At 46.8% G+C, this 15112-nt stretch overlaps 1 protein-coding gene across 3 annotated transcripts in view; it reads left to right on the top strand.

Annotated features, from left to right (window-relative positions):
* LPP (LIM domain containing preferred translocation partner in lipoma) overlaps nucleotides 1-15112 on the top strand; it is a 318860-nt gene that overhangs the window by 141778 nt on the left and 161970 nt on the right. For 2 of the 3 annotated variants that reach the window (XM_072996382.2, XM_072996380.2), the window contains one exon: nucleotides 5404-5605. In XM_072996382.2, the coding sequence (XP_072852483.2) occupies nucleotides 5413-5605 (193 nt within the window). In that variant the 5' untranslated portion in view covers nucleotides 5404-5412. Of the gene's footprint in view, nucleotides 1-5403; nucleotides 5606-14580; nucleotides 14726-15112 lie in introns of those variants that run through there. The other variant, XM_072996383.2, reaches the window with a different exon arrangement.

Here is a 15112-nt window from a genome sequence, read left to right as displayed (position 1 = left end):
AAAGCAGCTGAGAGTGAGGAAGCTGAATTACCCTTCTGGGAGGGTAGAGGGGAAGTAAAATACAACCCAGAGGAGGTAAAGATCAGTCCTGCACTCAACCAAGACCAGCAGCAAGAACTAAAAATGCTGCTTAGTAAATATCAACAGGTGTTTTCCAACAAGCCGGGGATAGTGAAGGGAGTGATGCATCGGATCCACACAGGGGATGCACCCCCGCAGGCAGTATCCCCATACCGAGTAACGGGACCCTATAGGGACAAGGTGCGGAAGGAGCTGGACGAAATGCTGAGGGAGAACATAATCGTCCCCTCTTCTAGTCCTTGGTCCTCTCCGATAGTCCTTGTGGACAAGCCTGATGGGAGCATTAGGTTTTGTGTCGATTACAGGAAATTAAACCGTGTAACCACTCCTGATGCCTACCCAATGCCCAGGCTAGACAACCTGATTGAAACCATAGGGGGTTGTCGGTTCATCTCATCATTGGACCTGGTAAAGGGATATTGGCAATTAAGAATTGATCCCAGGGATCAAGAAAAGACTGCCTTTTGCAGCCCTTTTGGTCTCTATGAGTTTCGAGTCCTGAGCTTTGGTCTCAGAAATGCACCAGCCACATTCCAAAGGCTGATGGACCAGACCTTGGCAGGGCTCAGTGACTTTACAGTGGCCTACATTGACGACATAGGGATCTTCAGTAATACCTGGGAAGATCACCTGATACACCTGGAGTTAGTGCTGCAGAGGTTAAGTGCAGCAGGGCTAACAGTAAAGGCCAGCAAGTGTCAGCTGGGTAGCCCAGAAATAAAATACTTGGGTCACATGGTAGGGGGGGGAATGATAAAACCCCTGGAGGCCAAAATAGAAGCTGTTCGTGATTGGCCTAGACCCAACACCAAGAAAAAAGTCAAATCATTTCTTGGGTTGGTGGGCTACTACAGAAAGTTCATCCCGAGGTTTAGCGAGATTGCGGCTCCGCTGACCGATCTGACGAGGAAGACGGCTGATGACCGCATCCCGTGGACCAGCGACTGTGAGGCGGCGTTCCAGAGGTTGAAGGAGGCGTTAATCAACTATCCTGTCCTGCGTGCTCCAGACTTCGACCGGGAGTTCATCATCTACACCGATGCGTCTAACAGCGGGGTAGGAGCAGTTCTGTGCCAGAAGGATGAGAATGGTGACCATCATCCAGTGTCCTACCTGAGTAGGAAACTTCAAAAAGGTGAGAGACATTTGGCAACCGTGGAGAAGGAGTGTTTGGCCATAGTCTACGCGATCCAGAAGGCCAAGCCTTACATCTGGGGAAGACATTTTATTCTGTGTACTGACCATTCACCATTGCAATGGTTAAAGACAATGAAAACCCACAATAGCAAACTTATGAGGTGGGCTTTAAACCTACAGGACTATGACTTTGAGGTGAAGGTGGTCAGAGGGTCAGTGAACTGTGTTGCTGACGCCTTATCAAGAAGACCTGAAGAATGAAGACGGCGAAAGAACATGGACTATGTGTATATAATGATGACAAAGTTAAATGTACCTGGTTTTGAATTTGGTTTGTATGAATAAAGGTAAATTGATGTAATGTTAATGGTAAATGCTTAAATGCATAATTGCTATGGTTAACTTAGAGTGTAAGGATAAGTAAGTATAATATGGTATGTATAACTGTTGTTGTGTATTTTACCCAGGTTGTTTTTTGGTGAAAAGCACGTTAGCTTTCCCCCTACAAAACAACTTATAAAGAGGGGAGGTGTTACATAACAGCACTGATGTTACCTGTCTGTCATGGGTTTGGAGGGAAAGTTCCATCCTATGGGGAGTGGAAGGCGGGACATCAGGAGGAGGGGCTGTACTGTATAAATATGTGATGCCTGTGTGGTGAGAGAGAGATGCTGAGAGACACTGGGTTGTGACGAAGCAGCAGCTGGGAAGAAGAAGCTGTTGTGGGAGTCTGTGTGTCAGACAGGGTACTTCTGTGTGTCAGAGTACCAACCTGATAGGTTCAGGTGTCTGTTGGTTAGCCAGAACTGATAGGTTCAGGGTCTGTGCTTTAAGTTAAGGGTTCTGTGTGAACCAAACTGTATGCTTGTATGAGTGAGAATAAGCCACGTTACTTTATCCTATTCACCTGATTGTTTATTTTTCCCTGTGTGTATTTAAATAAACCTTATTCTTTTTATTGTTTGAAAATCCATCCCTGGTCTGTGTGACTTCTTAAAGGGAATGGTTGGTGGCAGCTTAGTGTAACTGTGTGACATATCCCAGTAGGTCTGGGTTTGTCACACACGTTCCCTCCCTTCCCCCACCAACTGACTGCACAGCCCCGGGTCCTTCTTCTTAGTTGGCTGTCCAGTCCGGGCAAGAACTTGAGCTTCGCTTCCCCGCCTCCTCTAGCAGCTGACCACTCCGAGGAGGCCGGATGGGGATTCTTACTGAATGGTCGGCTGCCGGAGGAGGTGGGGAAGGGAAGCCCAGACTCTGGTCCAAACTGGTTTAAATGGGGTGGGGGTGGAATATGTTCTGCAATTGAAGCTATGAACGATTGAATGTTCATCTGTTGAACTATGAACAGTTGAAACGACTGCCTTTGAAGTCAATTCTCCAACCTTTTAAGCCGGCTTTGACTACAGATCCCTTACTCCCAGCCTGTGTAGTGACTTCCACCAACTCTTGAGGGCTGTTTCCAGCGTGGGATCGTACATCTGTGTCTGCTACCTGGTGCGACCGTGTCGACAAGGAGCTAATTATGTTGTGTTCTTCCCATCACTGCTGTTAAACAAATCTCAGTCACCAAAACTGTGGGTTGAAGTCCTTCCCCGTGACATTTTTTTCTTGTGCTCCTTGTTGTTAGGAAGGCTTTTTTCCTGCAAGACAATGCATGTAAGCTTTCAGTGGCTTTTCATCTCGCGTAACAGACATGGTGACCATTTCATGAACTGTAAGTGAAGCAAAGTACAAGCATCTTAGCAACAACCTTTTTGAGTTGGGGGGAGGGAACCCACCACCATCTTTGGGAATGACGTCCGGTCCGTTTTTCATGCAGACTGGAAGAGCAACCTCTCTTAATGATGTAACATCTGCACAGTTCACCCTTCGGCCTTTGCAACCGTTCTCCGTCACAAAGAGATGTTCCTCGGATAGACAGCGAGAATGCCGTTTTTGCCTGAAATGTACAGGCCCCTCTTTTGGCGAGGGTTAGGAGCAGGGGTGGGGCAGGGGGGGTGGGGACCATGCCCCTTGCCTTCCCCCAATCAATCAATCAGTCAATCAATCAATCAATCAATCAATCAATCAATCAATCAATCAATCAAAAGTTTTGTGACTCTGTTTAACAGACTCTGCTCATGACCTGCGTTTGATCTCGAGGGGCTGATTCAGCCCACCATCTTTCCGAGGCTGTTACAACGAGTCCCTGGATTACAGGGTGGCACATTATTTGCACGATTGTATTGTAAACTGCCCAGAGAGTACCCTATCAGTACTGGGTCATATAGAAATCGAAACAAACCACAGCAAACCCCCCCCCCCGGAGCAAAGTTTGGTCACCATGAAAAGTGAAGTGGGAGAAAGAAGGAAAGGGGGGGGAGGCATGTTTCTGCTGGCACAAGCTATTTCGGTTAGCCAACATCCTCTCAGTTTTAGGGGGCATTGTTTATGTGCCAAGAGCTAGAGGATATGGGGAGACTTTTCAGAAATATTTCTTAAAGAATAAATCACGTTTGGCAATAACTGGAAGCTCGGTTCCTCTCTTTCTTCTTCTTCTTTTAAAAAATCTCTCCCTCCCTGGACAATTTCTCAATCCTGGTGCCCCTCCCACAGTGAAGCTTGCCTGGCGCCTATTTTATGGTCTCTTTGGTGTCAGCCGAAGAACTTCTAATTTCCCCAGGCTTTTAATCATAGATGAAATCATGTTAGTATTTTCTTTCCCCCACTGCTGGTTTTACTTATTGATATTTAATTACTATTTTACTGCTTCTTCTTTTGCTTGTTTTATAACCGGTGGTTATAAGGGTGCTAAAATTTTGTTGTGCTGAAGGATCATTTTGTTATTGTTTAGTTGTTAAGTCGTGTCCGACTCTTCATGACCCCCTGGACCAGAGCACGCCAGGCCCTCCTGTCTTCCACTGCCTCCCGGAGTTGGGTCAAATTCATGTTGGGAGCTTCGATGACCCTGTCCAGCCATCTCGTCCTCTGTCGTCCCCTTCTCCTCTTGCCTTCACACTTTCCCAACATCAAGGTCTTTTCCAAGGAGTCTTCTCTTCTCATGAGATGGCCAAAGTATTGGAGCCTCAGCTTCAGGATCTGTCCTTCCAGTGAGCACTCAGAGTTGATTTCCTTCAGAATGGATAGGTTTTTTCTCCTTGCAGTCCAGGGGACTCTGAAGAGCCTCCTCCAGCACCACAATTCAAAAGCATCAATTCTTCTGTGGTCGGCCTTCCTTATGGTCCAGCTCTCACTTCCATACATCGCTACTGGAAAAACCACAGCTTTGACTATGTGGACCTTTGTCAGCAAGGTGATGTCTCTGGGACCTTTACAAAATGTAAATTCATGGAGTAATGAAACAAGTGTAGCAAAAGAGTCAAAGAATCCTAGAATTGTTGAATTGGAGGGGCCCTAAGAGGCCATCAAGTCCAACCCCTTGCTCATGGCAGGAATCCAAATCAAAACAGATCTGCCGGGTGGTTGTCCAATTTTCTCTTGAAGGCCTCCAGCGTTGGAGCCCTCATGACCTCCTGAGATAATCAGTTCCATTGTCTTACTGCTCTAACAGTTAGGACGTTTTTCCTAGTATTCAGTAACGAGGCACCTTTAAAGTCGAAGACATTTCTTTGGGTAGAAACTGTTGTGAACTACAGCCCACTTCTTCAGGGGGAGAGAGTAAAGTCTCAGCGGACATACAGGGACGGGAACCCGCGGACATGAAGTATTGTAGAAATGCAAAGGGCCTATCGTGATGATAGTTTTAATAATGCTTGTCAGAAGCCATTTGGAAGGTGACTGGTACAGGTATGAACGATGGTCAGTACCTACCTGCATCCTTAAAACCAGTCATTGTCACCCACAGACAGCTGATACCAATTGTGATATGTTGGTTTTTCAGGTGCTAAAGGCAAAAATTCCATTAATCACTCTTGCCAGCATAATGCAAATGAAGTTAATTTCAAGGAGGAAAGGCCCCTGGTCAGCGCTGGCATTTGCCAAAAAACCAACAGGGAATTCTTCGCTTGCAGTAGTTCCTTGCCGAGAGTTCCGCCAACGGTGTTACGCCAGCCCAAGAATGCAACAGGATTTTGGCCAAGGACTCTGCTGGGTTTTAGACTGTAGTCTAACAGGGCTACTTCTCAGGAATTTTAAGTAAATGCACTTCTCTCTTTCTCTCTCTCTCTCTCTGCTTCTTTCAAGACCTGAGCCATGTCTCACCCGTCGTGGCTGCCGCCAAAGAATGCCGGTGAACCCACCGGGCACGTCACTGCGAGGATGGAGACGACGCATGCCTTTGGCACCCCGAGCATTTCCGTCTCCACTCAACAGACGCCCAAGAAGTTTGCTCCGGTCGTCGCTCCCAAGCCCAAGTACAACCCATACAGACAGGCGGAAGGCGAAGGTAAGAAAGGGGTGCATTTCCATACATATACAATGGTGCCTCACTTAGCGATGTTAATCCGTTCCGGAAAAAACATCGCTAAGTGATTTCATCGCTAAGCGATTAAAAAAAGCCCATAGGAACATATTAAAACGCGTTTAATACATTCCTATGGGCTAAAAATTTACCTTAAAGCGAAATTCCTCCGTAGCGCCGGCCATTTTGGGTGCCTCTACAGCGAGGCAAAACAGCGGCGGCCATTTTTTTGCAGCGGCCATTTTGGAACCGCCGATCAGCTGTTTAAAAAAGTTCGCTTTGCCATGATCGCTTCCCCGCGATCATCGCAAAGCGAATTTTAGCCATAGAGGACATCACATCGCTCCAGCGATGGCCAAAAGTCCATCGCAAAGCGATTTCATCACTCAGTGGAGTGATCGCTAAGCGAGGCACCACTGTATTCATCTCCTGCCCCTCCCTCTTGACCTTCAGGAAGTGCCCGAAATCTCAGCTTTTGAAGAAGGCCTCCATAGACCCCCCTCTGCCACAATCTTTGGCTGCCCCATCTCGTTGCATTTGGATTTAGGTTGCCGTGGCTTTTGAGGGGTTCCTCTTTCCTGCCTCTTTTATGATTTGTTTCTTCAGCTCCTTGTTGGCATCTAGGACTCAGCTCTGAAAAGAGCTGCCCACGGTGGTTGGCTATTGGGTGAATTTTGGATGAGGATGGGGTGGGGGACATGGTCTCCCGGTATTTTTGCAGCGTCCAAATCCACTGGAGAGCTCACCATGTTAAATATCTCTATCTATAGGTCTATAGATATAGATATAGATATATATACACACTAATAAATAAATAAATTAAACTTGTTTCTAAGAGTGCCATTGTTTGCACTAAGGATGGCTGCCTTTTCATGACGAAGGGGCTTGAGTCATTCAGAGGAGCTATGGGCTATGCCGTGCAAAGACACCCAGGATGGGTAGGTCATAGTGGAGAGTTCTGACTCAACGTGATCCACCTAGAACAGAAACTGGCAATCCACTCCAATATCTTTGCCAAGAAAACCCCAATGAACAGAAACAAAAGGCTAAAAGATATGACGCTGGAAGATGGGCCCCTCAGGTCGGAAGGCGTCCAACATGCTACCGAGGAAGAGCGGAGGAGAAGTAAAAGTAGCTCCAGAGCTAATGAAGTGGTTGGGCCAAAGCCGAAAGGACGCTCAGCTATGGACGTGCCTGGAAGTGAAAGGAAAGTCCGATGCTGCAAAGAAAAATACTGCATAGGAACCTGGAATGTAAAATCTGTGAACCTTGGGAAGCTGGATGTGGTCAAACAGGAGATGGCAAGAATAAACATCGACATCCTGGGCATCAGTGACCTAAAATGGACAGGAATGGGCGAATTCAGCTCAGATGATTATCATATCTACTATTGCGGGCAAGAAGCCCATAGAAGGAACGGGGTAGCCCTCATAGTCAACAAAAGAGTGAGAAAAGCTGTAATGGGATATAATCTCAAAAACGATAGAATTATTTCAATACGAATCCAAGGCAGACCTTTCAAAATCACAGGAATCCAGGTTTATGCACCAACCACCAATGCTGAAGAGACTGAAATTAACCAGTTCTATGAAGACTTGCAACACCTTCTAGAACTGACAACAAACGAACAGTTCGGATTGGATATGGAAGAAGTGATTGGTTCAAAATTGGGAAAGCAGTATGACAAGGATGTATATTGTTTCCCTGCTTATTTAACTTACATGCAGAATACATTGTGTGGAAGACTGGACAGGAGGATTTCCAAGACAGAATTAAGATTGCCAGAAGAAATATCAACAACCTCCGATATGCAGATGATACCACTCTGATGGCAGAAAGTGAGGAGGAATTAAAGAACCTTGTAATGAGGGTGAAAGAGGAGAGAGTGCAACAAATGGTCTGAAGCTCAACGTCAAAAAAACTAAGATCCTGGCCACTGGTCCCATCACCTCCTGGGAAATAGAAGGGGAAGATATGGAGGCAGTGACAGATTTTATTTTCTTGGGCCCCATGATAACTGCAGATGGAGACAGCAGCCACAAGATTAAAAGACGCCTTCTTCTTGGGAGGAAAGCGATGACAAATCTTGACAGCATCTAAAAAAGCAGAGACATCACCTTGCCAACAAAAGTCCGAATAGTCAAAGGTATGGTTTTTCCAGTAGCGATGTATGGAAGTGGGAGCTGAACCATAAAGAAAGCTGACCACCAAAGAATTGATGCTTTTGAATTGTGGTGCTGAGGAGACTCTTGAGAATCCCCTGGACTGCAAGGAGAACAAACCTCTCCATTCTGAAGGAAATCAACCCTGAGTGCTCACTGGAAGGACAGATCCTGAAGCTGAGGCTCCAATACTTTGGCCATCTCATGAGAAGACTCCCTGAAAAAGACACTGATGTTGGGAAAGTGTGAAGGCAAGGGGAGAAGGGGACGACAGAGAATGGGCTGGCTGGACAGTGTCATTGAAGCGACCAGCATGAATTTGACCCAACTCCAGGAGGCAGTGGAAGACAGGAGGGCCTGGCGTGCTCTGGTCCATGGGATCACGAAGAGTCGGACATGACTTGATGACTAAAGAACAAGTACTAAGAAAGTCTCGGACTACGGAGCCCTTTGGTCCCTTCTGGCCCACCTCTTGCTGGGTTCCCTCCCTTTGGCTATTTAGAAGGGAAGGCTCACCATATTGACCCCTGCGCCATCTGTTTTTAATTGGTGACTAGCTGTTTTTATTTTCATTCCTAGTTTTGTATTATATTTATGGCAAAGCACCCAGAGTAGCACCTCAGCACTAACGGGGGCGGTATATAACTTGAACGAACGAACGAACGAACGAACGAGTGAACGAACTAACAGCTGGGAAATGGAACGGGCAGGTTTGTGGGCTCCCTGAAGGCACCTGCTCGATCCATCAGGACTTTCCTTATGGAGAGAAGCTGGAAGCCAATCCAGGGATTCTCTGATTTGTTTCCCGACATTTGGTATTTCACTTCAGGAAACGAATGCGGGGCTTCTCTGCTTTGTGGTACATGGAATGCGAGCGAAGACTGTGTGGCGGAGTAGGCTTAGTCACCGCCCATGCGCCATTGTTGCAAAATAAAAGCCCACACACATAGTGAAGAATGCATTTAAATGTATTTCCCTTCCTGGCAGCTTTGCTCGTAGCTGACTCCAACAGAAGGCAGAGCAAGAAGCAGGGAAGGGGTCTGGTTCCTCATCGGGGGGGGCGGGGGTGGCAGTTTCTCAGACATTTGGTCTTCTTCTATGTGGTCCTTTGGAAGACTCCATTGATGTCCATTCCTCTGTTGACATAACACCAGGATATAGCTCAGACTCAGGATGAAACCCAAAGTCATGTTCTGTTACTACACTAGTGTAGTGTAGCAGATTGAGTGACCGACTAGGACTCTGGAGAACAGGGTTTGAATCCTTGCTTCGCTGTAGTAACTGACTGTATGTGTGTGTGTGTGTGTGTGTGTGTGTGTGTAGAACTGGCAAAACCGCTTCCTTATATACCTCACTTACTTTGAAAGCCCTGTCGCTAGAAGTCGGGTCCGGCTTGACTGCACAAAACGACACGAAGCAACATCCTGCTATAATATAAAGAGGCTGGATATTAGCTGCCTCGCTAGAGGGACACCAAATACTTCAAGAATGGTGTGATGCCCTGTATTTGTGTGTCTGCACTGCATGGTTATATCTGTTTCATACCACCTTGAGCGCCACAGCTCTATCCTGCCAAATCCTGGGATCTGTGGTTTGATGAACTACTTGGAATTGTCCGCCGTTGTCTTGCCTGGAACTACAGCGAGAGTCAGAACTTCCCTGTCGCAACACGGACTACCATAGAAGAGAGCCATGGCCATTGATCGAATGGATGTATCCATGGAGTACAGATTCTCTGTCTACACACATATTTTTAAGCCACTCAGCTTTAGGGTGTTCATGTTTCAGAAGGGAAGAGTATTCTTTATCTCCCCTTTTTGTTTCCTGGTCTTTGACCGGAATAAAGTATTCAATTCAACTCCCTTTTTGCTCTTGGTATGATCTTTTCCACATCCTCTCCTGTTTATCTTACAACACTGGTTCCCAACAGTGATGATGGACTACATTTCTCATCTTCCCCAGGCCACCAACTGCACTAGCAGGAGATCCTGGGAGATGTAGTATAACAGAGTCTGCCCGTGCATGAGGTTGGGAATGATGGCCTTCAAATATAAGGAGAGCCTTGACAGATGAGGTCCACTTGGAGAGCTTTATTCCCAAAGAGTCCACCAAGTTTCTTCTGGGAAACCTGGAGAGAAAAGTGAACTATAAATACTAATACTAATCATCATCATCTTAGAACTGCAGATCTGAAAGGGACCTTAAGGATCTTTAAATCCACCCCTGTGGAACACCCAACCTAACTTTCCAGCAGTTCATGATGCAAGTGAATGGATGGATGGATGGATGGATGGATGGATGGATGGATGGATGGATGGATGGATGGATGGATGGATGGATGGATGGATGGATGGAAGGAAGGAAGGAAGGAAGGAAGGAAGGAAGGAAGGAAGGAAGGAAGGAAGGAAGGAAGGAAGGAAGGAAGGAAGGAAGGAAGGAAGGAAGGATGGATGGATGGATGGATGGATGGATGGATGGATGGATGGATGGATGGATGGAAGGGAGGGAGGGAGGGAGGGAGGGAGGGAGGGGGGAGCGAGGGAGGGCAGAAAGAAGGAAGGAAGGAAGGAAGGAAGGAAGGAAGGAAGGAAGGAAGGAAGGAAGGAAGGAAGGAAGGAAGGAAGGAAGGAAGGAAGGAAGGAAGGAAGGAAGGAAGGAAGGAAGGAAGGAAGGAAGGAAGGAAGGAAAAGTCCTTCTTTGTGGTTTATCTCCATTTGTTCTTAGAGAAAGGCTATTCCTGAGCATGGCTACTACTATCTGCTTATGTTCCATGGATGGTCATTCGGTTCTTTCTAGAAGGCCAGGAAACTCGGTGTGAAGCATGTAGACAGTTGTTGGTTGGGTTTTACAAGTCAGAAGTTTAATCTCTTCTGAAAGCCGTCTCTGCTAGTGGGCACAGCCGCGTGGAGATGCTATATTTACTGCCTCCACCTCACCCTTGCAACCTCCTTCCGCATGATTCATTGGCGCAGTCTCCTGTTTCTGCACCACAAGATATTAATTTGGGCAAAAAGAAAAAGAAAATATATTTAAAAGGGGGCGAGAAGGCAAATTAAAAATCCATACATACTTGATAACGAAATGAAATAATGTTTTTGAGAACAGCAGTTGTTGGCAACTTTCTCATCAGCTATATTAAACCTGTTTTGAAAAAGATAAAGGTTATTCTGTCTATATTTACCCATGGTGTTTGTGCTTAATTAAAGGTACTATATTCTAGTCCAAAACATAATGTTAAAGTCATAAAGCAGCAGCTAAGTTTAAGCCTTTTACGCACACAAAAATAGCCAGGCTTTTGCGTTTATTCCTTCTGTGACTGCTTTTACTCAACTTTTGAAGAAGTATTAGGTTTATTAAGCCCACTGTCACTGAAAACCATGGAGTTCTGCAGTGTTTTTCCCCCCAGGAAGATGGTAAAAAATGCACATGTGGAAATTATCTCGGCACATTGCATTTGCCACTACAGGTCATCACTGCTAAACCCAACCTAGACGGCATCTTGAAAAGCAGAGACATCACCTTGCCAACAAAGTCCCGCATAGTCAAAGCTACCGTTTTTTCCAGTAGCGATGTATGGAAGTGAGAGGTGGACCATAAGGAAGGCTGACCGCCGAAGAATGGATGCTTTTGAATTGTGGTGCTGGAGGAGGCTCTTGAGACTCCCCTGGACTGCAAGGAGGACAAACCTATCGGTTCTGAAGGAAATCAACCCTAAGTGCTCCCTGGAAGGACAGATCCTGAAGCTGAGGCTCCAATACTTTGGCCATCTCATGAGAAAAGAAGACTCCCTGGAAAAGACTTTGATGTTGGGAAAGAGTGAAGGCAGGAGACGAGGACAACAGAGGATGAGATGGCTGGACAGGGTCATCGAAGTGACCAACATGAATTTGACCCAACTCTGGGAGGGAGTGGAAGGCAGGAGGGCCTGGCGTGCTCTGGTCCATGTGATCACACAGAGTCAGACACGACTAAACTACAATCCTTCCCGTAGAGGCGTTCAATATATTCACGAAGGCTTTCACAGCCTGGATCTAATGGTTGTTGTGGGTTTTTCGGGCTCTTTGGCCGTGTTCTGAACAATCTTCAGAACACGGCCAAAGAGCCCGCAAAACCCACAACAACCAACAATCCTTCCCTTTTCCTGAGGCTATATCTGGGACGGTGCCGCTTGCCCAAGGCTACCCAGGCTGGCTATTCTCCCAGGAAGCACAGTGGGGAGTTGAACGCCCAACATCTGGCTCTGCAGCCCAACATTTAAACTGGTGAGCTACCTAGTCATTTTTATAATCATCTGCCTTCAAGTCAATTCTGACTTTTTCTAGGGTTTTCCAGGTAGAGAATACTCAGAAGGGCTTTCCCCTTGTCTTCTTCTGAGGCCTCCCTGGGATTGTGCAACTGGCCCAAGACTTCACAGGCTGGCTGTAATTGTAGGAGACACAGTGAAGACTTAAACTCCCAACCTCTGGCTCTTCAGTCAGTTCCCTAACTCACTGAGCTACCTGGCCATGCGGGTCTTAAGCCAGGCGAGACAGACAGAGAGGGTCTAGAACTGTAGCCTCTCCTGGTTGGCATTGTCTTCCCTCTGAAGGACCAGTTCCATAGCTTTGAGGTCCTCTCAGATCCAGCGCTGGTCTTGAACCAACTGCCCTAGTTTCCAGTTTGGTTCCAAGATGAATTTGAGGTGCCGCTTTTGATCTTTGAAACCCTACAAGATTTGGGGTCTGAAAGACCATCTCTTCCACTGTGAGCTGGCCTGGAGTTTGAGATGTTCATCAAAAGCCCTCTTGTGTATCCCAACACATTATGAAGCTAGGCTGGGGGGAGATACAATATTTGTTCGTTTGTTCATTCGTTCAGTTCTTTGTTCGTTCGTTTGTTCATCCAAAACATTTTCGTTCTCCTTAAGAAGGGCCCAAGGCAGCTTACATCATTCAAAGACCATATTTAAAATTAAAACCATTTAAATGTACAAACACTGAACAGGATCAAACAGATGCCACACTGCACGATGGTAAACCAAAGCAAGACCAAAACCAGATTCAAAGCAAGAAGGCGCAACCATCCATTTAAAAAAAAAAACCCACAAAAAAACACTTGGCAACTCGTCATGAGGGGGGGAAGCTTGCCTGAAGAGAAAGCTCTTCCTATAAAGTCTTTCTAAATTGTTTTGACATAGTTTTCTTAGTGCTTGTTTTAATATGATCATCATGAGTTTTTGTCATGGTGTTTTTAGCCCACGGCTCTGGGATTTAGCCGTTTTTGTAAGCTGTCTCGGGCCCTTTTCTGAGGAAGAAGCTGATGAATGAAACAAAGCAAAAGGAATTAAAACCCTATATTTCTCAGGCCATTCACGTGTTTAAAATGTGTGCGTGTGTTACATGCCATCAAGTTTGAACGGATGTGTAGCAGTTCCAATAGCGTTTTTAAGATCAGTGCGATGCTTCAGGGGTGGTTTTACCATCGCCACCCCCCAAACTGTGAGTTTCCATGGTTGAGCAGCGATTCGAACCCAGGCCTTCTCCTCTGTCACTCTTTCCCTCCATCCCGCCTCATTGGGTTTCTTTCAAAAAAGGATGGCTTGCTTCTCTTCCAAGGAGAGCTCTGACCAGCTGCCCGATCGAGTGGCTGAGGATGGTCAAGTCCCGTTTTGAGAAACCTTCCCCGCAGCGACCGTTTCAGATCTTCAAACGTACCAGCGCACGGAACCCACACTTCGAGGTGGCCGTGAGGAGAAGCGCAAGTGCGTGTCTCGGCGAAGGCTGCTCCCCGACCGGCCGGCTGACCGGGGCTGCGGAGAGATTAATGCAGGTCACTGTTCCGTAATGAGCCTGGTGTTCCCCACCTGGGCCATGGGGGCGAGACCGCTCTCCGGCTGCCTTTGCTGTGCGCGGTAGTCGGGTCAGAAGAGAAAGCCAAGGAACCGTGTGTTCCTTAGCAACCAGACCCAGGAGAAAGAATGAAAAAGAGTGTTCTTTCAAAAAAGGAAAGAAAGAAAGAAAGAAAGAAAGAAAGAAAGAAAGAAAGAAAGAAAGAAAGAAAGAAAGAAAGAAAGAAAGAAAGAAAGAAAGAAAGAAAGAAAAGAAAAGAAAAGAAAAGAAAAGAAAAGAAAAGAAAAGAGCTGGGGAAATAGACAGATTCCCCCCCCCCCCCCCGTTCCAAAATCTCTCCTGAAAAGGTGGTTGTCGACAGAATTTTTCCTGGCGGAGAGCATTCACAGATCCATAAAGCTCCTCCAACCCTGCCTGCCTAGTAAACAAAATTGTACCAAATGCAGTGTGGACATTGCTGGACACTGCCCCAAGAGGAGAAAGGATAGCACTCTTCCCATACTTGAGTGATAGTCCTACAGAGGAGGGGCAGGATCTGTTCTCCATCATCCCAGAGTACAGGAGACGCAACAATGCGGTCAAGTTCAAGGAAGCCAGATTTCGGCTGAGGATCAGGAAAAACTTCCTAACCGTTAGAGCAGTACGACAACGGAATGCATGACCTTGGGGAGGTGGCGAGCGCTCCAAGGCTGGAGGCCTGCAAGAGAAAATGGGACAGCCACCTGGCAGATGTCCTTTGATTTGTATCCCTGCCTTGAGCAGGGGGTTGGACTGGATGGCCTTTGAGGCCCCCTTACAACTTCACTTTTCTGTGATTCTATGGCTGCAGTCCCATTCTTGGGAAGGTGGCGGTAATCCTTGACTTAAAAACCTGCCATCAGGTTAATTCTGATTTGTGGCTGCTTATCCAGCATGTTCCAGGCATCATCACATCCTCAGCCGTGGCTTCCCTGTCTCTTCTTTCCGTTAGTGACCTGGGACCACTGACCAAGTTACAGGAAGGCCACAGATGTGTCCGGGCACATCAGCCCATCCGCCACAGGTGATCTTCGATGGCCCTTCCCCAGGGAAGTTCAGTCCGGTTTTGCAGTCTAAGGGCCTGTCTCCACTGCCAGGTATTCCAACCCACTGAGCTGTAACTGAGGGCGCTGATGCTGGATAAATTGCAAAGGGCATTTTATCATGACTTATTGCTGTGTGACATTGGGGTGGTGGTGGCTGAGCTTTCCCATGGAGATGGATCTGCGAATGGGCGTCAGAACATAAGGAGAGGTCTGTAACTCTCTCCAGCTCTCAGGGAGACACTCAAAACAGGAAGGCAGTTTTAGAGAACTTGGCATATCAGACGCGTCATTACATTGTGCATGACAGATCCAGCTGTCCGCTTAACCTCTTAAAGCAAGACTGGGCTGCTATGGCCTCCAGATATTTGTTAAAAAAAATTCCAGTTCCATCAGCTTATCCAGACTAGCCCAAGGTGAAATTTGGATGGGAGCTGCGGC

The sequence above is a fragment of the Pogona vitticeps genome, chromosome 3, assembly GCF_051106095.1.
Source record: "Pogona vitticeps strain Pit_001003342236 chromosome 3, PviZW2.1, whole genome shotgun sequence".
NCBI classification, from domain to species: Eukaryota; Metazoa; Chordata; class Lepidosauria; order Squamata; family Agamidae; genus Pogona; species Pogona vitticeps.
Note: the sequence above shows the minus strand (reverse complement) of the source record. Positions and strands in the feature narration are given on the sequence as shown.